At 41.2% G+C, this 27,064-nt stretch overlaps 1 protein-coding gene across 4 annotated transcripts; it reads right to left on the bottom strand.

The window, feature by feature from the left end:
- Window positions 1-646: 646 nt before the first annotated feature.
- On the bottom strand, window positions 647-27,064 carry EEF1AKMT1 (EEF1A lysine methyltransferase 1). 4 transcript variants are annotated; one of them, XM_036299521.1, is made up of 5 exons: window positions 26,973-27,064; window positions 18,490-18,652; window positions 9,945-10,027; window positions 4,321-4,601; window positions 647-1,578 (listed from the first exon to the last, which is right to left on the bottom strand). In XM_036299521.1, exons 2-5 carry the CDS (start codon window positions 18,631-18,633, stop codon window positions 1,442-1,444), a joined length of 645 nt encoding a protein of 214 aa, XP_036155414.1. In that variant the 5' UTR covers window positions 18,634-18,652; window positions 26,973-27,064; the 3' UTR covers window positions 647-1,441. The 4 variants fall into 4 exon arrangements, with proteins under 4 accessions (XP_036155414.1, XP_036155416.1, XP_036155415.1 ...); XM_036299523.1 differs by lacking the exon at window positions 26,973-27,064 and adding an exon at window positions 26,346-26,826; XM_036299522.1 differs by lacking the exon at window positions 26,973-27,064 and adding an exon at window positions 18,759-18,820.

Genomic DNA, 27,064 nt, shown 5'->3' with positions numbered 1-27,064 from the left:
ACAAGAGGTCAGTTTTAGTAACTGGTTCAGGCTCAGACTGCAGAAAGGAAAGGAAAGGAACCAGCATGGGATTCTCATCTGAAATGGGGTTTCACTTCACCACACATTTCATCTGCTCTTGCACACAGCTGAGTAACAACATGGAAATGCTAGCAAAACTGCAATTATTATCCCTCCCCTTTCTACTCACATTATGGTTGTCTTGGTGTAAATGCAAACTTTTGAATTAAGGACTTACAAAGATGTCTATTAAACATCCTCTTTGGTTTTTGCGGTTCTATGGTAAAAATGTCAGAGATGAGGTCACCTCCTGAGAACCCCCTGCTTACAGACAGACTTGAGAGCATCGCCCAGCCTTCCTTGCCATTCAACAGCTGGTGGCCATGCGCACTCCACCTGCCTGGAGGGAGACAGACAGACAGGAACACATCCAGGCTTATGTCAAGCTTTTCAGGTTGCCAGACTACAGCTACCAGTCATTCTTGAAATCCAGACACCAATCACAAACAAATACGGGCTTGTTAAAATGGAATCACAAGCCCTGGCCAGGTATCTCAGCTGGTTAGAGCATCATCCCCATAGGCCAAGGTTGTGGATTCGATCCCTGGTCAGGGCACATACAAGAAACAACCAACAAATGCATAAATAAATGGAACAACAAATTGATGTGTGTTTTTTTCCTCTCTCTCTCTCCCTTGCCCTCTGTCTATAAAGTCAATTTTAAAAAACACAAAACTTGAATCACAAAGGGTCCAAAGCAAAAAAGACATATTGGCTGCTTATTAAAATACATTTTTATATGAGTAAAGCTTTGCCTCTTCCTTCCTCTACCCCCATGGAGAAAAGGTTTCCCTCATCTTAAAGGCTAGATTTATAGACCAACTAAAATTGTTATTTCTATACTGCTACTTGCCCACCATTCCTAAATTACACATTACATTTATACACATGATTTGTTATAGTATGTGTTGCCTCCTTAGTTAATTTTTAGCAACCTTAAGGAAATATTATTGTAGGGGTTATTTTTTAAAAGAACATTTACTGAATATTTAACATCTCAGGTTAATGATAAAAATACATTACAATGATAAAAATATAAATGTCTCAAAAATACTGATTATCTTTTATTATTTTTTAATCCTTACCTGAGGACATTTTTTATATTGCTTTTAGAGAGTAGAAGGGAGAGAGGAGGGGGACAGAGAAAAAAATCGAACCTGCAACCCAGGTACGCATCCTGGACTGGAAACCAAACCCAAGACCACAGGCCAACACTCTAACCACTAAGAAAGCCAGCCAAGGACAATACTGAGTGATCTTTTAAGTCAACTTTAAATTATCCAAAAGTGTGATGACCGAGTGCACAGCTTCACAACCTGCTAAGAAAATAAAGAGGGGAATGTCACACAGGGTCCTGTTCTGCATTATAAACTGTCCACATTTACACATCATGGTCTAGCTGAGAGTCATAATTCACGTAACAGCGAAACTCATTTGCCAAGGTCCGGGTGTGCTTTGGAATAAATTTGCACGTCTTCACACCAAGAAGTTTTGTTGCCTCTTCCTCCATGACAGCACCTGAAGAGAACAGACTAGATGAACCAGAAGATAAATACAGCCATGCACCCTGGGCCCTGGCACAACGTGACAATACTACTCAGCAAATGAGGGTGGAGGTCAGTTCTTCATATTCCTCTTTACTTTTCCAACATTTTTTAAATTTACTTACTTTCTTCCTTTTCTTTCTTATTTAATAGTTTTCCAGTCTCTACAAAGCTAAGACACTTCAAGTGTAATGGAAATAGATTATATCCTACTAAGTGATTTAAGGAAAGCAAGAATAAGTATTAAAAACTGTTGGTTTTGTAATATGGAAGCCTGCACCTGAAACCTATCTGTTTCAGGTGCAGGTTTCCCCAATGTCACCCCAATAAATTTAGTAAATAAATTTAAAAAACCGGTGTTGCCCTAGCTGGGTGGCTCAGTTGGTTGGAGCATTGTCCTGTACACCAAAAGACTGCAGATTTAATTCCTGGTCAAGCACATACCTAGGTCGTGAATTTGATCCATATTTAGATGCATACGGGAGGCAACCAATCAATATTTCTCTCTCACATTGATGTTTCTCTCTCTCTCTCTCCCTCTCTCTCCCTCCCTTCCTCCCTCCCTCCCTCTCCCTAAAATCAATAAAAACATACCCTTGGATGAGGATTTTTAAAAATAATACAAAATAAAATATTGTAATGCCTTTTAAAAAGAAAGAAAAAAAACCTGGTTTTCCACTCTGATCAAGAATCCCCTTTTCAGAACCCTCTTGCACTACTGGTGGGAATGCAGACTGATGCAGCCACTGTGGAGAACAGTATGGCGTTTCCTTAAAAAATTAAAAATGGAACTGCCATTTGACCTAGTAATACCACTTCTAGGAATATATCCCAAGAAAACAGAAACACCAATCAGAAAGGATATATGCACCCCTATGTTCATAGCAGCACAATTCACCATAGCTAAGATTTGGAAACAGCCTAAGTGCCCATCAGCAGATGAGTGGATTAGAAAACTGTGCTACATCTACACAATGGAATACTATGCTGCTATAAAAAAGAAGGAACTCTTACCATTTGCAACAACATGAATGGAACTGGAGAGCATTATGCTAAGCGAAATAAGCCAGTCAGAGAAAGATAAATATCACATGATCTCACTCATTTGTGGAACATCATAAACTGATGAACAAAAATAGATACAGAGACAAAGAAGCATCGAACAGACTGTCAAACTACAGTGGGAAGGCAGGGGAGGGTTGGGGGGTGGTGTAAGAGATCAACCGAAGGATTTTTATGCATACATATAAGCATAACCGATGGATACAGACACTGGGGATGGGGGCGGGAGGGAGGTGTGGCATGAGCCAGGAGGGTAAGGGAGGTCAATGGGGGAAAAAGGAGACATATGTACTACTATTTGTAATACTTTAAACAATGTTAAAAACAAAGAATCCCCTTTTCAGGAATATCCAATCTTGTAAACTCATGGGAATATATTCACATCAACCTTTGGATGACCAAACTGTTTCTCCCTCAGCCCCCCTTCCTCACCCCACTGCCTGTCTAGCACTGCCCACCGCTGTGGATATCACCCCAGATGCTGCCAAGCACCTGTTCCTCGACGCCTATGGTAGCAAGTGCTGCACGGGTAGGAACCCAGGACTCATCCTGGATTCTCCCCTTTCTCACTTCCCACATGCAGAGCACAGCACATTCTTTTAGTTTCCTCTCCAACCTCGTCCAGAGCTATGTCCACTCACCCCCATAAATCTCTTTGGTACAAAGGTGAAATGAACTTGTTTAGACAAATTGGATCTTGTTCCTTTGGGGCTGGACACTGTAAAAGAAAATTCCAACTCTCACCAGCACCTGTCTGGGGCCCTCTCATCAGACTCCCCTTGAGGCCACTGCTGCAATGCAGCTCAGCCCAGAGAACTCATGGATCTGAAGTACAGCCCCCTGACTCTATGCCAGCCTGTCTTTCTCTAATTTTTTCATATACTTATCAAAATTAGGAATTCATTTCTTCTGTTGTAATACATTTTTAAATCTGTCCCCTAAAACCAAATGTATGCTCCATGAGGTCAGGCAATCTAACTGTCAGCTGGCACAAAGGGCTAGTCACAGCTATGAATTAATAAATAAATACTAGTTGTGTGAACAAGAGTTGTGTTTTTGACTAAGTCTACAACTCGACAACCAGAAGAATAGCTCCGCCGCTCAGCCCAGTGTGCTCCAGGCAGAAGCATGGCCACAGGCTGGGTACAGGAGCAGGGGACTGCACTCAGGGCCTGGACACCAGGCTGCCCAGACCATAGAGGTAGTTATAGTTTTAGTTCTGTGTCAGATTTCAGTACCTCCATCTTAAGAAAATAGTGTATCTCAATCTCCCCAGAAAGAACACTGTTCTGCTATAACAAACCTGATCCAATGCCTAACTTGTAACCTCAGGCAATCCACGTTAACTCCACAGATTCGACATCAAGTGCAGAGGCTACTTTAACTACTGATGATGACCATGATGAATATTCACCACATGCAATCCCACCCAATGTGGGTCAGGCACTCAGTCCTCCAACACTGGAAGTCAGGCAGCATTACCAGCCCCATATTTACAGACGAGGAAATGGGGGCACAGGTTACAAAGGCTGTTTATGGTCACACAACAAGTGGTAGATTCAGGATCTGAGTTCTAAGATCTTTCAACTCTTGACACCTGAGGCTTGAAAATCCACCATTATCAACCTTTATGAGATGGCAGGCCAGCACTTACCTGTGCACAGCAGAATCTTGCCCTGAGTCAGGTACTTGATGGTTTCTGAGGTTTTCCTGAGACATTCCTCAGAAAGATAGGGGGGATCCGCTATGACAATGTCAAAACTATGATGGGCAATATTTACAGGGAAGTCCAGTGGATTATTGTAATCATAGAAGATAAACTCCTCTCCATAAATGGAGAATCTTCTGTCATACTCAAAGAGGTATACAGCCAAGTCTTCTCTGTGCAGCTCTCTCAGTTTCTGGTAAACACTAGGGGTGCTCACACAGGCCACCCTGGAAAACAAAGTGAATATGTGCACAAAGAGCTCCGGTAGACCATTTCCAACGTTAGACAACTTCACTAAGCACCAGCGGTCCTGCCACATCTTCCTCAAGGAAATAACACTGCAACTAACGTGACAGCAGTAAATTGTGAGAGAAAACAAAATGCCTCACTTTTAAGGAATCTGGTATTTAAAAATCTGATACTCATAATGTTAAGGTACGAAAGTGATACATGTGCTCTTTATAGTAAGAAACGTAAAACATTAGGAACATATAAAGGCAAAATTAGGTAGCCCAAAGTCTAATTTACCTATTTCATGTTTCTTTAACATTTACGTCAAATACTGTTAATCTCAAACTAAATATTTTGAAGTTACTTCGTAATATTCATAATCTTGAGAGGAAAACCCTAAATAACTGCTTTAGCAACCCAGTTTTCCAAAAAAATACATTAAAATGAGGTCTCAGTGCAGAAAAGCTACTTTAAATTTCTGCAGCTTTTTAAAAATATATATATTTTTATTGATTTTAGAGAGGAAGGGAGAGAGAGAGAGATAGAAACATCAATGATGAGAGAGAACCATTGATTAGTTGCCTCCTGCATGCCCCCTACTGGGGATCGAGCCTGCAACCCAGACATGTGCCCTTGACCGGAATCAAACCCAGAACCCTTCAGTCCGCAGGCTGATGCTCTATCTACTGAGCCAAACCAGCTAGGGCTCTGCTGCTTTTCTGTATAAGGAAATTATTACCAGCAGCCTACAGTTTATGAACAGGTAAGCACTGTCCCAATAGTTAACTCTTTTTTTGTTAATCTTCACTCAGGGATATTTTTCCATTGATGTTTAGAGAGAGTGGAAAGAGAGGGAATGAAGAGGAGACAGAGAAAAGGAGAGAGATGAGAGAGAGCGAGAGAGAGATAAGAGAAAGACATCGATTGGTTGCCGCGCTCCAGCCGAGGATTGAACTTACTACCCAGGTACATGCCCTTGACCAGGAATCGAACCCGAGACTCTTTGGTGCGTGGGCTGACACTCTAACCACTGAGCCCACCGGACAGGGCCCAATAGTTAACTTTTAAAACCAACTGCGAAAGAAGCTAGAAATAAATACTGAACTATTGAGTTGATTGTGGTCCATCTGTTACAATGGAATGTTATGTAACATCACACCCCCAAGACACTCCAGGAACACAAGGGGCAAAAAGACATTTGCATGAGTGTGAGAAAATATGCTCAGAGGCACAAGAGCCAGAGACCATGGCTGCCTCACAGGAGGAGGACTGGGGGCCTGGAGATAATGAGGAAGGAGGATAACATTTTCCCAATCCCCTTTAGAACTTTTAGATATTTATCATGCATATATATTATCATTCAAAACAGTACTTTTAAATATTAAACTCAGCTATAAACCTGTGAGGGTCATTTCTGTACACGTGCATATTAGGCACCCAAGCTAGCTAGATAGGCTGCTTGGTCCAAAAACACTTGAAGTATGTAACAGCCTGATGATGGCACATATGCGTCTGGAAAATGTGCATGTCCGTCTGGGTGACAGGGGCAATCAGAGCTTCAGCCCAGGATGCTGCCAGAGTTTGAGGGACAGGAAGGAGAGTGAAGGTAGAGGGCCAGGATGTCTTCACTGTGCTGGGACAACAAGCAGCAATCAGATGCACAATGAACTATCACCCAAGAAAGAGGGTGAAATAAAGGTAGTTTCAGACCAACTAAATCTGAGCTTGTTGCCGAGCAGAATTTCTCTAAAATCTTCTGAAGGATGTACAAGGCAGCAGAAAAGTGTCTCAGATGCAAGAAGGAGGGAGCAGAGTGTGATGAACCCAGGGGGACAATGGGGTTTGTCATGGTGGGGTCTTAGGGCAACTCACTCCTGAGTTCCCTTGTGCAAGTGGCTGAATCTCTTGAGCCTCAGCTCTGTCTTTAGAATAGAGAATATAATGGTAACTACCTCACAGGGGTGTGAGAACTAAACAAGGTGACCCTCATAAACTGCTGACACAGAGGAAAGGATAGGCAGCAATTACTCAATAAATGCTCCCACTTTTACTCATCTTTAAGATTATTGCCCTAGCTGGTTTGGCTCAGTGGATAGAGCATGCGCCTGTGGACTGAAGGGCCCCAGGTTCGATTCCAGTCAAGGGCACATGCCTGGGTTGCGGGCTCGATCCCCAGTAGCGGGGGTGTGTAGGAGGCAGCTGATCAATGATTCTCTCTCATCATTGGTGTTTCTATCTCTCTCTCTCTCTCCCTTCCTCTCTGAAATCAATAAAAATTTATTTTTTAAAAAAGATTATGACATAGCTCCTGAAGATGCCTGTCAGAAAAAATTAAAAGTTGCATCTGAAGCCCTCATATTAATGGAAAAAAGAAAAAAAATGTATAAAAGACACTGTCATTAAGAAAAACCTAATAAACAACTACATATAATTTCAAAAGAAAACAGAAAAAAAAAAAGAGAAACTTGGGACTTCTAGTTAAAGATGGTGGATGGGAATGTAGATTTGCACCCTCATGAAGTCCACTTAATATACCACAAGTAAGATTCTGTTTTGTTGTTGAAGCCAAGAAGAGAAAGAGAATGTGAGAAGAGACAAAAGAAACACACATAAAAAGCTGGAAAACAGTGGAGAGTAGTATCTGGCTTGGCAGACCCAAACACCAAATCCTGAACTGGCAGCCAGGAAAGCTGGGGAGCAACCTTATCTCCATCACCGCACCCAAGGCTCAGGATCTGCAGACCAGTAACTCAAGAAGCGGCTGAAGGTCCATGTAGGCAGACAGTAATTCCCAAGACTCTCCTCCTTCTCCAAGGAGAGAGAAACCTGGAGGGATGGTCTCTGGATTGGGGGACAAAAAGGGAGTGCCAGCACAACTAGTAATGTGGTACGGTGTGGCAATGACAAGGATTAAGTTAAACCCGCTGGATGCTAGGACCTTCAGCCCTCTCAGTAATGTGGTCCCCCAGATGATGTCACAACACACATAACTTCCAGGGAAGAATTAGAAGACTCTTCCTAGAGCTCTGACCAGTCCCAGAGGAAAAGACTCAGAGTGACACTGGGATTCCCTAGGAATAGCTCGCCCAGGTCATCCAACTGCAGAGATTAAGCAAGAAAGTTCTGCCATGTGTCACAGCTTTCCGACATAATCTGAGTGGCCGGTGAAGGTCAATGGACATTCAAGGAAAACATTTAGTATTAGAGACCAAAATAAGTGAACAGAAAAGGCACGTTGTAGTAAGCAGATTAAGTGGGGAGAAGAAAACTTTTAAAAAAATCTTGTAATTAATATCCTCAGAAGGATAAACAAGATAAAATAATGAATATTCAGCACAACCAATGAATGCAGTAATAAGTGGAACAATAAATAGATGTTTCCCTCTCCTCCTTCCTCTCTTTCTAAAAACCAATCAATAAAATTTAAAATAAATAAATATATATTCAGAGACCCCAAAAGAGAGCTGTAAATGAATATGTATATGACAACAGAAATGGTAAACTCAGCAGAAAATTTAGAAAATAAAGTTGAGGAATATTCCCAGAAAGTAAGGTAAAAAAGACAATAGGTGGAAAAGAAGACAGTAAGGAAAGTAGATCAGGTCCAACATTCAAATAACAGGAGTTCTAGAAAGAGGAAGAGAAAAAACAGTGGGGGAAGAAATAGGCTTAAGACAGTTTTCCCAAACTGAAGGAAATGAGATTGAAAGAGCTCCCCACCCAGCACGAGGGGGGAATACTCTACACCAGGACACATCAAATATTAGGAATTAAGAAAAAAACCCAAGTTTGCATTGAGCAAGGAAAAAATGGGTTTCCTGCAAGAACTCAGAACAGCATGGGATTTTTCAACAGCACCTATGGATACTTGGAGGCCAAGTAGCAATGTCCTCAAAACCTGGAATTACATACCCAGCAAAACTATTACAACTGAGAGTAAGAGTGGAATAAAGGCATTTTCAGAAATGAAAGGGTGTTTTTAAAAATATTTTTTAATTTATTTCATAGAGGAAGGGAGAAGGAGAGAGAGATAGAAACATCAATGATGAGAGAGAATCATTGATTGGCTGTCTCCTGCACACCCCCCACTAGGGATGGAGCCCGCAACCCAGGCATGTGCCCTTGACCGGAATCGAACCCGGGACCCCTAAGTCCGTAGGCTGACGCTCTATCCATTGAGCCAAACCAGCTAGGGCCAGAAAGGAAAGGTTTGAAAAATTCCCTTCCCACATATTTTTTTTTGTGGAAGCTATTGAAGGATGGACCTAACCCAGATTAAGGCTGCAAAATGAGAACTGGGGTACAGGAAACTGGAAATCCAAAATAAAAGAGAGGAAAAAGGACTATGAGCATGATGGTGAAGAAAGATACCAAGATAAAAACTGTAACAAAGCTAGAAATCAACCAGTCCAGCTTGGTAAAGCCATGAGGTAATATTTTTCAAGGAGTTGAAATATTTTTGCATTTATAGTAGAAGATATGCATAACTGGGGAAGAATTTGATGGTTAGTAGGTGATATGGACATAGAAACACATAAAAAAATAGAAAACTTATAATTTTACAATAAGAAAAAAGTAAAAGGTTCAGCTGTAAAGAACAATATGAACCCTGTTATAGCCCAAATCTGGAAACAATACTATTAGGAGAATGGACAGAAAGCATGCACATCTGTGGAAGTGATAAAGTCTGAACCAGCTTTTTAGGACCATTCGATGTTAAATTACATGCATGTAAAGTTTTGTGGATTTTTATCCTCACCCGAGGATATGTTTATTGATTTAGAGAGAGAGGCAAGGAGAGAGCAAGAGAGAGAGAAACATCAATGTGAGAGAAAAATTGGTTGGCTCCTGTATGCGCCCTGACTGGGGATTGAACCCACAACCTAGGTATGTGCCCTGACCGGTAATGGAACCCACAACCTTTAGGTGTATGGGGCAATGCTCTAACCAAATGAGCCACTGGGCCAGGGCTATGCATGTAAAGTCTTGATAAAAATAAAAACCAAGTTAAAAAAAAGAACATCTACATTCTTAAAATTTCAAAAAGTTAAGTATTAAGATTTTTTTCTCTTAAAACAAACTGTAAGGTTATAAAAGTAAGGAGCAGGTTAGCAAATATTAAAATACAGGACAGAGATAAGACATCCTACAATGCATACATTTCTGGGTGCCCCTAAACTTGTTATTATAGCAGATCTTATTCCTCATATTCTATAAATCATGAACTACAAATTTTGCAGATTATGAGTCAGACTTCTTACAAACCATCTCTCATCGAGGAAGGACATTGAAAATATTAATTTAGATTAAACAAAAGAGAAACAAAATTTGAATCTCACCTTCCACCTTCCCCAGCAGCCGTAGTCACTTCCTTAGCAAGGCACAAAGCAGTTTCCTGACTGTACCAAAACTGGCTCAATTGCTGTAGCAGAGGGATGAGTTCAGATCATTTTAGAATTAGCATAAATTTGGTTCCTTTAATTTAAACCTGTGCATATACTTAATATTTCCCTTTTTCTTCTTAAAGCCAATTTTTTTGAAATTATTTAAAATTTTATTTTATTTTTTAAAGTATTAAAAATAGTAGTACATATGACTCCTTTTTTTCACCATTGACCTCCCCCCGGCCTCCCCTACCCCCTGGCACATGCCCTCACCCCCTACCCCCAGTGTCTTACGTCCATTGGTTATGCTTATATGCATGTATACAAGTCCTTCGGTTGATTTTAAATTAATAGACAAACAGGGATCCAAGATGGCAGGGAGTAGGTAGAAGTTACACTCAAGTCCTTCTAGGACCACACTGGAATTACAATTAAATTATAGAACAATCAACCTGAATAACAAACTGAAGACTAGCTGAAGAGAAGTCTTATAACCAAGGATTTATAGAATAGCCAGATCAAGACTGGTAAGAAGGTCAGAGACACAAAAAGGGCTGGCCCCTACCACATGCATCCAGCCCCAGACAGAAGCAGCCATCACTTGTGGATTGCTTTGTAGCTCCTAACAGGCACCTCAGGTCACAGGCAGCATCTGACATTGACCTGCACATGAGTCTCTCCCAAGAGGCCCCAGAACCAACACACCCTGGAGCTGGCTTCAAAGCACAAAGGAACACCACCTGATTAGTTCCATAAAAGGCACATCCAAAGGAAGATCTCGGCAAGCACCAGACCCTACTGGGACAAATTCTGCTTCATAGGGTCAGCCCCCTGCATAGTAGCTCATATACTGTGGTTGGGGTCAATCCTCACAGTCAGACAGCCTGAGGGTCAACCCCACCCACAGATGGGCTAACAGTAATCAAGACTCAACTACAACAGGAGGACTCATAACCCAGGCAAAGAACACCTGTGGAGCACCCAGCTTAGGTGATCAAGGAGACTGCACCATTGAGCCCCACAGGATACCTAATACATAAGGCCACTCTACCAAAACTGGCAGACAAAGTAGATCTACCTAATACACAGAGCTCCTACCCCACCACACAGGCAGAAAAAATGGGGAGACAAAGAAACATGCCCCAAATGAAAGAACAGGAGAAATCTCTAGAAAAAGAACTAAATGAAATAGAGGCAAGCAATCTATCAGACACATAGTTCAAGACAATGGTTATAAGGATGTTCAAGGAACGTAGAGGAAGAATGGATGAACTCAGTAGTGAGAACTTCAACAAAGAGATAATAAGCATAAAAAGTGATATAGAAACCACAAAAAGAACCAGTCAGAAATGAAGACTACAATATCTAAAATTAAGACTACACTAGAAGGACTAAACAGTAGGTTGGATGAAGCAGAAAATCGAATCAACAATTCACAAGGTAAGGTAGCATAAAACACCCAATCAAAGCAACAAAAATAAAAACAATTTTTTTAGTGATTTGGCAGCTCCCTCATCCTGAACATGCCATGGCTTCCTCCTTTCCCACACCTCATTCTACAAGCCTAAGTGAAATGTTTCCTGCCCTGGAAGGACCCCCTTGACCTTGCGATCATTGTGTCCTTATTCTTTTCCTCTTCCATGGCATTGTACTCTATTTTAAGAACTTGCATTATGTTATGTTGCATAACAGTTTCCTTCTCCAACCAGATGATAAATGCCTGTAGTCAGGGATCATTCTATGCATCTTGACAACTCCAGATCCCAGCAGAGTACCTAATGTATAATAAGAATAAAATAAACATTTGTGGGGGAAAATTTTTTTTAAATGAGGATAGTTGAATGGATTTCTGCTATTCATGGAAGTATAATAACATCCGCATTATAGGGGTACCAGAAGGAGAAGAGAGAGAACAAGGGATTGAGAACCTATTTGAAGAAATAATGACTGAAAACTTCCCTAACCTGGTGAAGGAAAAAGACACACAAGTCCAGAAAGTACAGAGCATCCCAAACAAGATAAACCCAAAGAGGCCCAAGACACATCATAATTAAAATGCCAAAAGTTAAAGACAGGAGAGAATCTTAAAAGCAGTAAGAGAGAAGCAGTTAGTTAACTATAAGGGAGCTTCCATTAAACTGTCAGCTGATTGCTCTGCAAGCCAGAAGGGATTGGTAAGAAATACAAAGTGATGAAAAGCAAGGATCTACAAACAAGACTATTCTACTCATCATGGTTGTCATTTAAAATTGAAGGAAAATAGCCCTGGCTGATGTTCCTCAGTGGTTAGAGTGTCAATCCATGAACTGAAGTGTCATAGGTTCGATTCCCAGTCATGTACCTGGGTTACAGGTTTGACCCCTACCCAGTTAAGGTGTGTGTGGGAGGCAACCAATCAAAGAGTCTTTCCGTCCTTCCCTCCCTCCCTCCCTCCCTCCCTCCCTTCCAATCTCTCTAAAAAATCAATGGGAAAAATATCCTAGGGTGAGGATTAACAACAACAACAAGATAATTTTTAAAAAAATAATAAAATTGCAAGATAATAAAGAGCTTTCTTGACAAGAAAAAAGCTAGAGTTTATTACCACTAAATCAGTATTACAAGAAATGCTAAAGTGACTGCTTTAAGAAGAAAAAAGAGGGACATAAATATGTATAATAAATGGCAATAAATACATTCCTAAAAAGAATTTCTTAAAATGTAAATGGCTTAAATGCTCCTACCCAAAGACATAGGATATCTGACTGGATATGAAAACAAGACCAATTTATGTGCTGTCTATGAGAGATCCACTTCAGATCAAAAGATACATACAGACTGAAAGTAAAGGGATGAAAAAAATATTTCATGCAAATACGAACAAACAAAAAGCTAGGGTAGCAATACTTATATCAGACGAAACAGACTTTAAAACAAAGGCCATAATAAGAAACAAATGGACCCAATGGAGAAGCATCTAAATTCATAAAGCAAATATTGGCAGACATAAAGGGAAAGATCAACAGTAATAGTCATAGTAGGGGATTTTAATACCCCATTGATATCAATGGAGAGATCTTCCAGACAGAAAATCAATAAGGAAACTGCTGCATTAAAAACACACTGGGTCAGATGAATTTAATTGATATGTTTAGAGAATTTCACACCAAACTGACAAAATATACATTATTTTAAAGTGCACATGGAGTCTGGCTGGAGTGGCTCAGTGGTTGAGCATCAATCCATGAACCAAGAAGCTACTGGTTTGATTCCTGGTCAGGGCACATGGGTTTTGGGCTCCATCCCCAGTAGGCGACATGCAGAAAGCAGCCAATTAATGTTTCTATTTCTCTATCCCTCTCCCTATCCCTCTCTCTAAAATCAATAAAAACATATTTTTAAAATAAATAAAGTGCACATGGGACATTTCCCTAAATAGACTATATGTTAGGTAACAGAACAAGTCTCAATAAACTTAAGAGACAGAAATAATATCAAACATTTTCTCCAACTACAATGGTATGAAATTAGAAATCAAATACATGAAAAACACACAAACAGATGGAGGCTAAATAATGTAATTAAACAACGACTGGGTTAAGAATGAGATTAAGAAATCAAAAGATACCTTGAGATAAATGAAGATGGAAACAGTGCATTCTCCTTCCTGGAACACACCAGAGCCTTTCCACCCTACTTCCCCTTCCCCAGCAAAGGTGCATCTCCTAAACTCTAAGGCAGCGGTTCTCAACCTGTGGGTCGCGACCCCTTTGGGGGTCGAACGACCCTTTCACAGGGGTCGCCTAAGACCATCGGAAAACACATATAATTACATATTGTTTTTGTGATTAATCACTATGCTTTAATTATGTTCAATTTGTAACAATGAAAATACATCCTGCATATCAGATATTTACATTACGATTCATAACAGTAGCAAAATTACAGTTATGAATTAGCAACAAAAATAATTTTATGGTTGGGGGTCACCACAACATGAGGAACTGTATTAAAGGGTCGTGTCATTAGGAAGGTTGAGAACCACTGCTCTAAGGGTTCCCACAAGACTTGCAACCAGGGAAGCAATAGGCACTGGCAGCTTGTCCAGGCTAAATCCCTGAATCGGTCACCAAGGTTCCCTTTTTTCTGGCTCTCTAGTGAACTGACAGCAGCCCCGCCTTGGCTCACTTCTTTTCCTTAACATTTCTAGAAAGCCAAAGCAGCCCCGTCTAGTATCTCTCCATCCAAGGCCTATGAGTTTCCTTGTTTCACTGTCCTTAGCTTTAATAAATGTACTCTTACAATAAAAATATAAAATGAAAACACAATTCAAAATCTATGGGACACATTGAAAACAGTCCTAAGAGGGATATTTGGAGCAATACAGGCATACCTCAAAAAACAAGAAAAATCTCAAGTATACAATCTAACCTTATACCTAAAGGAACTAGAAAAAGAACAACAACAAAGCTCAAAGTGAGTAGAAAATAGGAAAGAATAAAGATTGGAGCAGAAATAAATAAAATGGAGTCCAAAGAAAATAATAAAAAATCAATAAAACCAAGAAGTGGTTCTTTAAGAAGATCAAGACTAATAAAACCTTTAACCAGAAAAAAAGAGAGAGGACACAAATAAATAAAAACACAAATGAAAGATGAGAAGTAACGCCGAAACCGGTTTGGCTCAGGGGATAGAGCGCCGGCCTGCGGAATGAAAGGTCCCAGGTTCGATTCCGGTCAAGGGCATGTACCTGGGTTGCGGGCATATCCCCAGTTGGAGATGTGCAGGAGGCAGCTGATCAATGTTTCTCTCTCATCGATGTTTCTAACTCTCTATCTCTCTCCCTTCCTCTCTGTAAAAAATCAATAAAATATATTTTAAAAAAAAAAGAAAGATGAGAAGTAACAACTGACACCATGGAAATAAAAAGGACTATAAGAAAATATTACCAACAACTATATGCCACCAAATTAGACAATCTGGAAGAAATAATTAAATTCCTAGAAACATACAATCTTCCAGGACTGACTCAAGAAGAAACAAAATATCTGAAGAGACCAATTACAATCAACGAAATTGATTTAGTAACCAAAAGACTTCCAACAAATAAAAGTCCTGGACCAGATGGCTTCACAGGTGAATTTTACCAAACATTCAAAGAACTAACACCTATTGTTCTCAAACTATTTCAAAAAATTCAAAAGGAAGGAAGGTTCCCAAGCTCATTTTATGAGGCTAGCATTATCCTAACTCCAAAACCATACTAAGACACTACAAAGAAAGAAAATTATAGGCTAATAACTCTGATGAACATAGATGCAAAAATCCTCAACAAAATATTAGGCAGCCAAATTCAGCAATATATTAAAAACATCAACCGGCCAGTGTTGCTCAGTGGTTGAGTATTGACCTATCACGGTTCAATTTTTGATCAGGGCACATGCCTGGGTTGTGGGCTTGATCCCCAGTAGGGGGCATGCAGGAGGCAACCAATCAATGATTCTCTCTCATCATTGATGTTTCCATCTCTCTCTCCCTCTCTAAAATCAATAAAAATATATATTTTTAAAAAATCTTACATCATGATCAAGTGGGATTTATTCCTGGGATGCAAGGTGGGTTCAATATCATAAATCAATTAGTGTGATACACTACATAAACAAAAATGAAGGGTAAAAATCATATGATTATATTAATAGATGCAGAAAAAGCATTTGACAAAAATCCAGCACCCATTTATGATAAAAATTCTCAACAAAGCAGAAATAGAGGGAACATAACTCAACATAATAAAGGCCACATATGACAAACCCACAGGTAATGTCATACTCAATGGGGAAAAAGAAAAAGCATTTTCCTTAAGATCAGGAACAAGACAGGGATATCCACTTTTAACACTTTTTTTTTTATTGTTTAAAGTATTACATAGTCTCCTTTTCCCCTGATTGACCCCTTCCCAGACTCTCCTACCCCCCTTACCACTCTTAATTCAACATAGTAATAAACGTCCTACCCACAGCAATCAGACAAGAAGACAAAAAGGCATCCTAATTGGAAAGGAGAAAGTAAAACTCTCATTATTTCCAGATGACATGATCCTGGATATAGAGAACCCTAAAGATTTCACCAAAAACTACTAAAACTGATGAAGGAATTCTGTAAAGTAGCAGGATACAAAATTAATATTCAGAAATCAGTTGCATTTTTATATACCAAATATAAACTATCAGAGAATGAAACTAAGAAAACAAACCCATTTAAAATTACATCAAAAAAAAATACCTACGAATAAATTTAAGCAAAGAAGTAAAAGACCTGTCCTCAGAAAATTATAAGAAAGAAATTGAAGATAGAAATAAATGGAAGTATATACCATGCTACCAGGAAGAATTAACATTATTAAAATGTCCATACTCCCCTGACTGGTGGCTCAGTTGGTTGGAGCGGTGTCCTGTACACCAAAAATGTTGCGGGTTTGATTCCTGGTCAGGATACATACCTAGTTTGCCACTTGGATCCCCAGTCGGGGCACGTACAGGTGGCCATCAATCTATGTTTCTCTCTCATATTGATGTTTCTCTCTCTCCCCCCAACCCCTCAAATTAATAAACATATCCTTGGGTGAGGATTTAAAAAAAAATTCCAGCCCGGCCAGCGTGGCTCAGTGGTTGAGCGTCAACTTATGAAACAGGAATCACGGTTTGATTCCTGGTCAGGAAACATGCCCAGGTTGCAGGCTCAATCCCCAGTGTGGGTCATGCAGGAGGCAGCCGATCAATGATTCTCTCTCATCACTGATGTTCCTATCTCTCTATCCTCTGCCTTCTGATCTGAAATCAATAAAACATTTTTAAAAAAATATATTTTATTGATTTTTTACAGAGAGGAAGAGAGAGGGATAGAGAGTTAGAAACATCGATGAGAGAGAAACATCAATCAGCTGCCTTCTGCACACCCCCAACTGGGGATTTGCCTGCAACCAAGGTACATGTCCTTGACCAGAATTGAACCTGGGACCTTTCAGTCCGCAGGCCGACGCTCTATCCACTGAGCCAAACCAGTTAGGGCTCAATAAAACATTTTAAAAAATAAAAATAAAAAAATTCCAACCCAGCCAACGTGGCCCAGTGGTTGGGTGTCAACCCATGCACCAAGAGGTTGCCAGTTCCATTTCCGGTCAGGGCACATCCTGGGGTTGGGGAATTGATCCCTGGTGGAGGCATGCCAAGAAGCAGCCGATCGATGTTTCCCCTCTCATCAATGTTTCTCTCTCTCTCTCTCTTCCTCCCTCTGTAAAAATCAATAAAAAATCTTAAAGAAAAAAGTCCATAATACCCAAAGGAATCTATAGATTCAATGCAATTCCTATCAAAATACCAATGGTGTTCTCTACAGAACTAGAAAAAATCATCTAAAAATTTATGTGGAACCACAAAAGATCCAAATAGCTACAGCAATCTTGAGAAAGGAGAGCAAAGTTGGAGGTGTCACATTACCTGATATCAAACTATACTACAATGCTATAGTAATCAAAACAGACACATAGATCAATGAAACAGAATAGAAAGCCCAGAAATAAAACCACACTTACATGCCACTTAATATATGACAAAGGAGACAAGGACATACAATGGGGTAAAGACAGTCTATTCCACAAATGGTGCTGGGAAAAATGAACAGATACATGCAAAAAAACTGAAACTAGACCATCTGCTTACACTGTATATAAAAATAAACTCAGAATCTCAGAGGGAAGGTGAGGAGGGTGGGTGGGTGGGAGCTAATTAACCAAGGACCTTATTGGTGAAAGTGGTTAATTTACATAAAATGTAAAAGACTATAAAAACCACACCAACATACAAAGCTTCATTCTAGTTGCAAAGGGAGGAAGACAAATCTATTATCTAAGGGAGTCACAGAAAATTCAAGCTTCATCTAATTCTCAACTATCTCCTGCAAAAAAGTTTAACTTTTTTTTTTTTACATCTGAGCTTATGTTAGAAGTTTCCCTCAACTCAGCTTTTTTCTTTCACTTCCTATTTTTATTTGGACCATAAAATATAACTAAAATGCACACTATACACCAGAAACTATTAATATCATCTGAACTCCTTTTCATTAATGTTTCATTACATGTTTAAGTTCAGTTACCCCATTTACTACCATGATATTTTTTCCCTTTCTACAGGATTGCTGACCTCTATCTATAAAAACAAATAGATGCATCTGCATACAGGAAGGAGTCACATCTTTGTGTGGGACATGACATGCTATTCCCGTCTGAAAAGTCCCATCCACTGATCATCAAGCTTGAAAGTTCATGACCAGGAAAATCTGCATTTATGCCATCTTAAAATATTCCTGGACAGCTTTCTGTCTTAGTTCCCCAAATAGGTTATCAGCTCCCGAATGACAGGTGACAAAGCTTTGGGTATCAGATGGATATAGACAAACTCTGAACTAGGTTCAGAACAGGTTCCACACCAATATTTCTGAATATATATGGGATGCATTTACTCACCCAATTCTCTTCTATTCTCCCAACGTTGTATTTGTCATCCCCACCTGGGTAGGCACATTGCTTCTTCTCAGCATAGAATTCCTGGAGAGCTGCTAAGGCGTGGGAAGAAAGCTGGGGGACATCGTCATCTTCCAAGTCACTCATCTCACACACTGTCTATAATCTGCAGATAAAAAAGTAAAAGTGCCAGAACCGGTTTGGCTCAGTGGATAGAGCGTTGGCCTGCGGACTCAAGGGTCCCGGGTTCGATTCCGGTCAAGGGCATGTACCTTGGTTGCGGGCACATCCTCAGTGGGGGGCGTGCAGGAGGCAGCTGATCGATGTTTCTCTCTCATCGATGTTTCTGGCTCTCTATCCCTTTCCCTTCCTCTCTGTAAAAAATCAATAAAATATATTAACAAAAATAAAAAAGTAAAAGTGCTTCTTCCCATCAAATAACAATTTAAAAATGTTTATCTCACAGCAAAGATCCAAACTGAAAGTGATCTTTTTAAAAAGGGAAAACATATTTAAATGAGATCAAACATCTACAGAGGTACTCCATTGAACTACAGTTTAACAAATGCAGAGTGTTCCTTTAAAGGTATTCAGTTTTTACAAATGAGATATTCATAATTCCTTGCTGAAGGAAAATTTTACTATTAAGTATTTAAAGACATTTTGCTTTCTTCTAGTACCCCAATGGCCATGTGCAAACATTTCACAGTCAATTATCTGTGTATGAGATCTTTTTGTACTTGAAAAATCACTGTTTAGGTGACCTAAGGCTCCTTGGTGTTATAGGACTGATCTTAAAAAAAAGAAAAGACACCGATAAGGGTTTAATCTCCAACATTTATAGGGAACTCATACAACTTAACAAAAGGAAGATAAACAATCCAATCAAAAAATGGGCAAAGGACCTAAATAGACACTTTTCAAAAGAGGACATTCAGAAAGCCAAGAGACATATGAAAACATGCTCAAAGTCACTAATCACCTGAGAAATGCAAATCAAAACAACAATGAGGTACCATCTCACACCTGTCAGACTGGCTATCATCAACTAATCAACAAACGACAAGTGCTGGAGAGGATGTGGAGAAAAAGGAACACTTGTGCACTGCTGGTGGGAATGCAGACTGGTGCAGCCACTATGGAAGACAGTATGGAGTTTCCTCAAAAAACTACAAATGGAATTCCCATTTGACCCTGTGATCCCACTTCTAGGAATATATCCCAAGAAACCAGAAACGCCAATCAGAAAGGATATATGCACCCCTATGTTCATAGCAGCACAATTCACCATAGCTAAGATCTGGAAAAAGCCTAAGTGCCCATCAGCAGATGAATGGATTAGAAAACTGTGGTACATCTACACAATGGAATACTATGCTGCTGTAAAAAAGAAGGAATTCTTACCATTTGCGACAGCAGGGATGGAACTGGAGAGCATTATGCTAAGTGAAATAAGCCAGTCAATGAAAGAAAATTACCACATGATCTCACTCATTTATGGATAATTAAGACGATTATAAACTGATGAGCAAAAATAGATACAGAGGCAGAGCAACATCAAACAGACTGTCAAACTACAGCGGGAAGGCTGGGGAGGATTGTGGGGCAGGAGGGAGGGGGTAAGAGATCAACCAAAGGACCTGTATGCATGCATATAAGCATAACCAATGGACACAAGACACTGGGGGGCATGGGAGGGTAGGGGAAGGTCAAGGGGAGAAAAAAAAAGGAGACATATATAATACTCTTTGTAATACTTTAAGCAATAAAACAATAAAAAAGAAAAAAGAAAAAAGGAGCATAGAAAGAGATATGAAAAAGAAAAGGGACAACTAGGAGAAAGAGAAGAAAAGTAAAACACAGAGAGGGAGAAAAGTTCGGTGTTTTTGTAGAAACTGATGACCAGGCACAATTACTTCTTGGGATACCACCCAGAAAGCTGCCAAATTAAGGCATAGTCATGAAGGCAATCATGTCTGCCCAAAACCCCTGACAACAACTGCAAGTGCAGGGGCTTCCCAAACCATCCTTATGTTCAGTAATTTGCTAGAAAGCCTCACAGAACTCTCTAAGGGCAATTATACTCAGTTATTACAGGGAAAGGGTACAAATTAGAGCCAGTCAATTTGTACCCTTAATTATCTACTCACAGGAGGCACTACAATCCCAGCACCCATGTGTGAGTGTCGGTGTCCAATTTGTATTGAGGCTTCATGGCTGTATTACTGTCCACCTGGTTGAAGTCAGTCCCTAGCTCCTGTCCCCAGGTTAGGCTGATATGGCCTAGGGCCCTCCATGAATAACAAACATTCCTATCACTTGGGAAAGTGTTTGTTTACCTCTATTGGGGTCAAATTCCTTATTATACAGGAACCAACCACATTTATAAATCACTAGAGGCCTGGTGCATGAATTTGTGCATGGGTGGGGTCCAGCTGGCCCTCCCCAATCGGGGTTGATTGGGCCAGGCCAGCCCGGAGGAGGGGATGTGGGAGGTTGGCCGGGCAGTCCCGCCCCCAATCGAGGTGGGGGTGGCCGATCAGGGGCGGGGCCAGCTGGGGGGGCCACAGGTGGTTGGCTGGCCGGCCCCGCCTCCTGGTGGAACTACCAGTCAAGGGGACAATTTGCATATTAGCCTTTTATTATATAGAAAGTTATTCTGAGCACAAAAACAGCACCCTATTTTTTCTAAATTTTACAGCAAGTGCCCTAGTGGGTTTGGCTCAATGGATAGAGTTTCAGCCTGCGGACTGAAGGGTCCTAGGTTCAATTCCGGTCAAGGGCACATGCCCTGGTTGTGAGATCAATCCCCGGTAGGGAGCATGCAGGAGGCAGCCAATCAATGATTCTCTCACATCATTGATGTTTCTATCTCTCATTCCATCTCCCTTCCTCTCTGAAATCAGTACAAATATACTTAAAAAGATTCAAAAAAAATAAGTGTTATAGCAAGTGATGTTTTGACAGCAAAAATTATTCAAGATATTTGTCATGTTGCTCCCTTCCTATTCCAAGACCTTTGTAGGTATATCCAATCTTGGCCTCAGGCAGAAGCCACCAAAGGCAACAGGAAAATCAAGACTCTAATATAGGGGTGGGCAAACTTTTTGACTCCAGGGCCACAATGGGTTCTTAAACTGGACCGGAGGGCCGGAACAAAAGCATGGATGGAGTGTTTGTGTGAACTAATATAAATTCAAAGTAAACATTACATAAAAGGGTACGGTCTTTTTTTTTTTTTAGTTTTATTCATTTCAAACGGGCGGATCCGGCCTGCGGGCCGTAGTTTGCCCACGGCTGCTCTAATAGGAGAAATTCCCCAGGCCTAGGAGTATCCAAAAGATGCAAAGTAGCCATTTAAAATGAGAAATGGCCCAGCCGGTGTGGCTCTGGTTGAGCATCAACCTATGAACCAGGAGGTCACTGTTAGATTTCCGGTCAGGGCACATGCCTGGGTTGCAGGTTTGATCCTGTGTGGGGCATGCAGGAGGCAGCCAATTAATGATTTTCTCTCATTATTGATGTTTCTATCTCTCCCTCTCCCTTCCTCTTGAAATCAATAAAAATATATTTAACAAACAAACAAACAAAACACCAGGTGACTTTAAGTACAAAACAAACCATTCTAAAGAACAGTTTAAGAAAACTGTCTTTCATGGTTGTAAAAATAATTAAATTTAGCTATTCCTGGTGTGGCTCAGTTGGTTGAGAGTCGCCCCATACACTGAAATGTTGCCAGTTCGATTCCTGGTCAGGGCACATGCCCAGGTTGCAGGCTCCATACCCAGTTGAGAAATGGGGGTAGGGGGCAAGAGATCAATGTTTCTCTCTCACATCAATGTTTCTCTCTCTGTCTCTCTCTCTAGAATCAATGAAAAACATATCCTCAGGGAAGATTTAAAAAAAAAGTTTAGCCCAGCCAGAGTGGCTCAGTAGCTGAGCATCGACCTATGAACCAGGAGGTCACAGTTCAATGTCCAGTCAAGGCACATGCCAGGGTTGCAGCCTCAATCCTCAGTAGGGACCATGCAGCATGATTTAATGCTGATCAAATGATTCTCTCTCATCACTGATGTTTCAATCTGTCCCTCTTTCTCCCTTCCTCTCTGAAATCAATAAAAATATATAAAATAATTGAAATAAAGTTTATTTTAAAGCTGATCAAATCCATTCATTTAATAATCGTTCCCTGAGGCACTACTTTGTATTAAGCACTGTCTCGGTGATGGGAATCAAAGTCCCTATCTCTTAGAACGCACATTCTAGTGAGACACTAAAAGACCATAAAAAATAGAAATATATGCTAGATAATAAGATCAATGGAAGAACATCTGGAGAATAGGGGCTGCAACATTAGCAATCATAGTCTGTTTCCTACATCACTGAATTGAGTTCAAGACTGCATCACTAGGAGAACCAAGATGGTGGTGTAGGTAAATGCCAGTATGTGCTACCTCCCACAACCACATCAAAAGTACAACTAAATTACAGAACCACCATCATTCAGAACGGCCTGAAAGCTGGCTGAATGGAAGTTCTACAAATAGAGAAGTAAAGTAGAAAGTACACTGAGACAGAAGGGGTGGAGGCACGGAAGGGAGGGAGATCATCTCTGTGGAGGATGCCCAGGAGGAGTAAGGGGTCCCAGACCCACACCATCCCCTCAGCCCAGGGTTCCAGAGCTGGGAAGAGAAGTCTCCGAAACTTCAGGCTGTAAAAACCAGTGGGGATTGTGGCTGAGTGACTTGGAGGCTGCTGGAGACCAGGAGTTCCTTTTAAAGGGCCAGCACACAAACTTACTCAGACTCGACCCCTCTGAGTTCCAGCACCAGACAGCTTTGGGGAACCCAGACACATACGCAGGGGAACTGGATTATCTGTCTTCAAAGCAAGAACTTGGAAGTGGCTTTCTCCCAGACAGGGGTCCTCCCGGGGATCATTGTTCCTGTGCTGGGAGCTTCCCTGTTGCAGAGCTGACTGGCAGGGGCCATATCTGAGTCTCCATCAACCTGGCTCACACTCTTTGCCCTGGTGATTCCCTGAGACCCCAAGCCATCCACTTTGCAGCCCTACCCAAGCTGTTTGCAGCAGTTTTTCCATATGAATGGCCTATGCTGGCTCAGGCTTCAGACTCTAAAATCTTTAACTACAAACTACAGCTGTCAGCATGCCCCAAACCTATCAATAAAAGCCCCAAAACTGGCAGTAGCACCAGCCCACCTTGCTTCACAGTTGGGCTTCACCTGGGCACATCCAAGCCCAATACAAGTAGTAGCCATCTGCAGATCTCTCTGTAGCTCCTGCTGGGTGGCCCCAGGCAGTGGCTGACTTTGCACCTCCCTGGAGGCCCTAGAGCTAGTGCACCTGGTAGACAACTTCAGACCATACCAGATTACAACTCTACACATCCACAGTGACACACTCAAGGGGCAGACTCAGTGAGCACCAAAGCCCCATTGAAGCAAGTCCTGCTCCATAGCAGTTTTTCCTAATAGCAGCTCTCCCACTGTAGTCGCAGATGGTCCTCACAGCCAATTGGCCTAGAGGTCAATTCATCCCACCGACACCAATAGCCATCAAGGCTCAACTACAAGACCGTGCACACAGAGGCACACCTACAGTGCCCAGCTTAGGTGCCTGGGGAGACTGAGCCACTAGGTCCTACAGGACACCTATTACACAAAGCCACTCTACCAATTCCAGAAGACACAGCAGCTCTACTTAATACATAGAAACAAGCAAAAGGAATCCACCAAAATGCAGAGACAAAGAAACACGTCATAAATGAAAGAAATGGAAGAAAGCAAACTACTGGATACAGAGTTCAACACCATGGTTATAACATAAGGTTACTCAAGGATCCTCATGAGAGCTTCAAGGGACTTCCTGAGACTTTCAAGGTTCTTGGTGAGAATTTCAAAGACATGAAAAAGAACCAATCAGATATTAAGCATACAATAACTGAAATAAAGAAGAATTTACAGGGATTCAACAGTAAAGGATTCTGAGAATGAAGTCAACAACTTGGAATATGAGGAAGCAAAAAACACCCAATCAGAACAGCAAAAAGAAAGAAGGATCCAAAAATATGAAGATAGTGTATGGAGCCTCGGGGACAACTTCAAGCAACCAACATTTGCATTATTGGGTGCTAGAAGGAGAAGAGAGAGAGAGCAAGATACTAAAAACCTATTTGAAGAAATAATGACAGAAAACTTCCCTTACCTGGTCAAAGAAATAGACTTACAAGTCCAAGAAGCACAGAGAGTCCCAACCAAGATGAACCCAAAGAGGCCCACACCAAGACACATCATAATTAAAATGCCAAGGGTTAAAGACAAAGAAAGAATCTTAAAAGCAACAAGAGAAAAGCAGTTAGTTACCTACATATGACTGTCAGCTGATTTCTCAACAGAAACTTTGCAAGCCAGAAGGGAATGGCAAGAAATATTCAAAGTGATGAATACCAAGGACCTACAACCAAGATTACTCTACCCAGAAAAGCTATCATTTGGAATGGAAGGTCAAATAAGAGACAAGAAAAAGCTGAAGGAGTTCATCACCACCAAACCAGCATTACATGAAATGTTGAAAGGTATTCTTTAAGAGGAGGAAGAGGAAAAGAAGAAGAAAAAGGTAAAAAACTTGAAGAATAAAATGGCAATACATATCTGTCAACAATTGAATCTATTAATCAAAATAATCTAACAAGAAATCCAATGAACAAAATAAACTGGTGAATAAAATAGAATCAGAGGCATGGAAACATGGAAAATACTGGCGAATCTGAGGGAAGGGGGGAGGGAGGGCAGGAAGAGAAAAAAACCAAAGATCTTACCTATGGATATAGACAATAGGGTGGTAAAGGCCTGGGGTGGGGCAGGGTAGGAACTGGGTGGAGGGGGAAAAAAGAGGGACATCTGTAATACTCTCAACAATACAGGTTTTAATTTTTTTTTTTAAAGAGTATATCACTAGTTAAGTGGGGAAAATTGAAATGCTGATGTGATACACATCACTAAAGTTTAAATTAAATGAAGTTTAGTGTTAATGTGCTAATTTTTTTACTTGTCACTACTTTATCACATCTTTAGCAGTAGTAAAATTCTAAGTGAATTTGTGAAACTTCTGTGAAAGAGATTTTCAGGTACAAGAGTTGAAAAGTGCTGTGTTATGTTATTAAACTGACAGTGAGCCTTATGTGGCACTCACCGAAGAATCAGGCAAGATTTGTCCCTCAGGAAAATATTTGGCAAAGCCTGGAAATATTTTTTGGTTATCATAACTAGGGAGGGTCCTCCTGGCATCTACTGGGTAGAGGTCAGGAAAGCTGGTCAACTCCATACAATTGAAAGGACAACCCTTCACAAAAAAGAACTATGTGACCAGAAATGTCAACAGTGCTAGGGCGTTAAAAAACTGCTCTACTATGATGATGTGGTGAGTCTGCATTTAGAGCCATGGATCAGAGTAAAGAGCATGTGTGGATGGAGGATAAAAGTGAGGCCACAGGGGGTTTACTTTCGCCTTGAGGGAGAGGATTGCAGAAGGAAGAGCATGAAGATGATGGAACAGCACAGTAAAGTAATGGGCACAATCATGTACAGCCTAAACAGGGGTGAAGAGGATCCTAATGGGCTGTATAATAACTTTCTATTTCTTTACACAGCATCTGACTACAAAGAAATGTGTAAAATTCGTCAATTTTCATATATGATCTTTGCTTAAAGCAAGGCCCACTCTCCCATCCCCCACTGCATAACTGTACAGGCTCCCACCCTGGCTGGTTTGGTTCATTGGTTTGAGCGTCACCACAGACCAAAGGATCGTGGGTTCAATCTCAGATCAAGGGCAGGTACCTGGGTTGCAGGTTGAATCCGCCCTCCAGTAGGCATCAATGGATGTGTTTCTCTCATATCAATGTTTCTTTTTCTCTCAATCTCTCACTCTCTCTCCTCCCTCCCTTCCACTCTCTAAAATCAATGGAAAAAAATATCCTCTGGTGAGGATCAACAACAACAAAAATCTTCACCTTCTCTGCAAATGACTCTGGGAAGGCGGTGGGTGCAGAGGAAAGAGCATTAACTCGGATTCTTCCCCAGATTTCTGGTCACCTACGGAGAACCCTCCTCCAACTAGCCCTACGAAGTACCCGCTGTTCACTTCCTTCCCGTCTTCGTTACGGGATTTGCCCACCGCCTAAAGCTGTACTCACGTATTTTAAACTAAGATATAGGTACAACTTGTGTCCTGTGAGATATGATCATGAACGTCCAGTCCTGTCCTGTCCTCTGCACTCCGTGTAACCACGGAGTCTACCGACCTCCCGTCATCGCTGCTCAACTTCCCCACGCCTCCCGTCCCCTCCCGTCCCCTCCCGTCCCCTCCGGCCCGCACAACCCTCTACGGCACAGACTTCGCAGGTAGCCGTCCACTAACTGCCCAGCCGCCCAAACCGCACCCGGAAACCGGGAGAGTCCACTCACCGCCACGCGCGCACAGTAACACAGAGGCGTAAGGGGAGGAGTGGGCGGGGCCAGCCGAGCGGCACTCGCGCCTGCGCACACCCCCTGGCCCG

This window comes from Myotis myotis, unplaced genomic scaffold (genome assembly GCF_014108235.1).
Source record: "Myotis myotis isolate mMyoMyo1 unplaced genomic scaffold, mMyoMyo1.p scaffold_m19_p_3, whole genome shotgun sequence".
Lineage (NCBI taxonomy): Eukaryota > Metazoa > Chordata > Mammalia > Chiroptera > Vespertilionidae > Myotis > Myotis myotis.
Note: the sequence above shows the minus strand (reverse complement) of the source record. Positions and strands in the feature narration are given on the sequence as shown.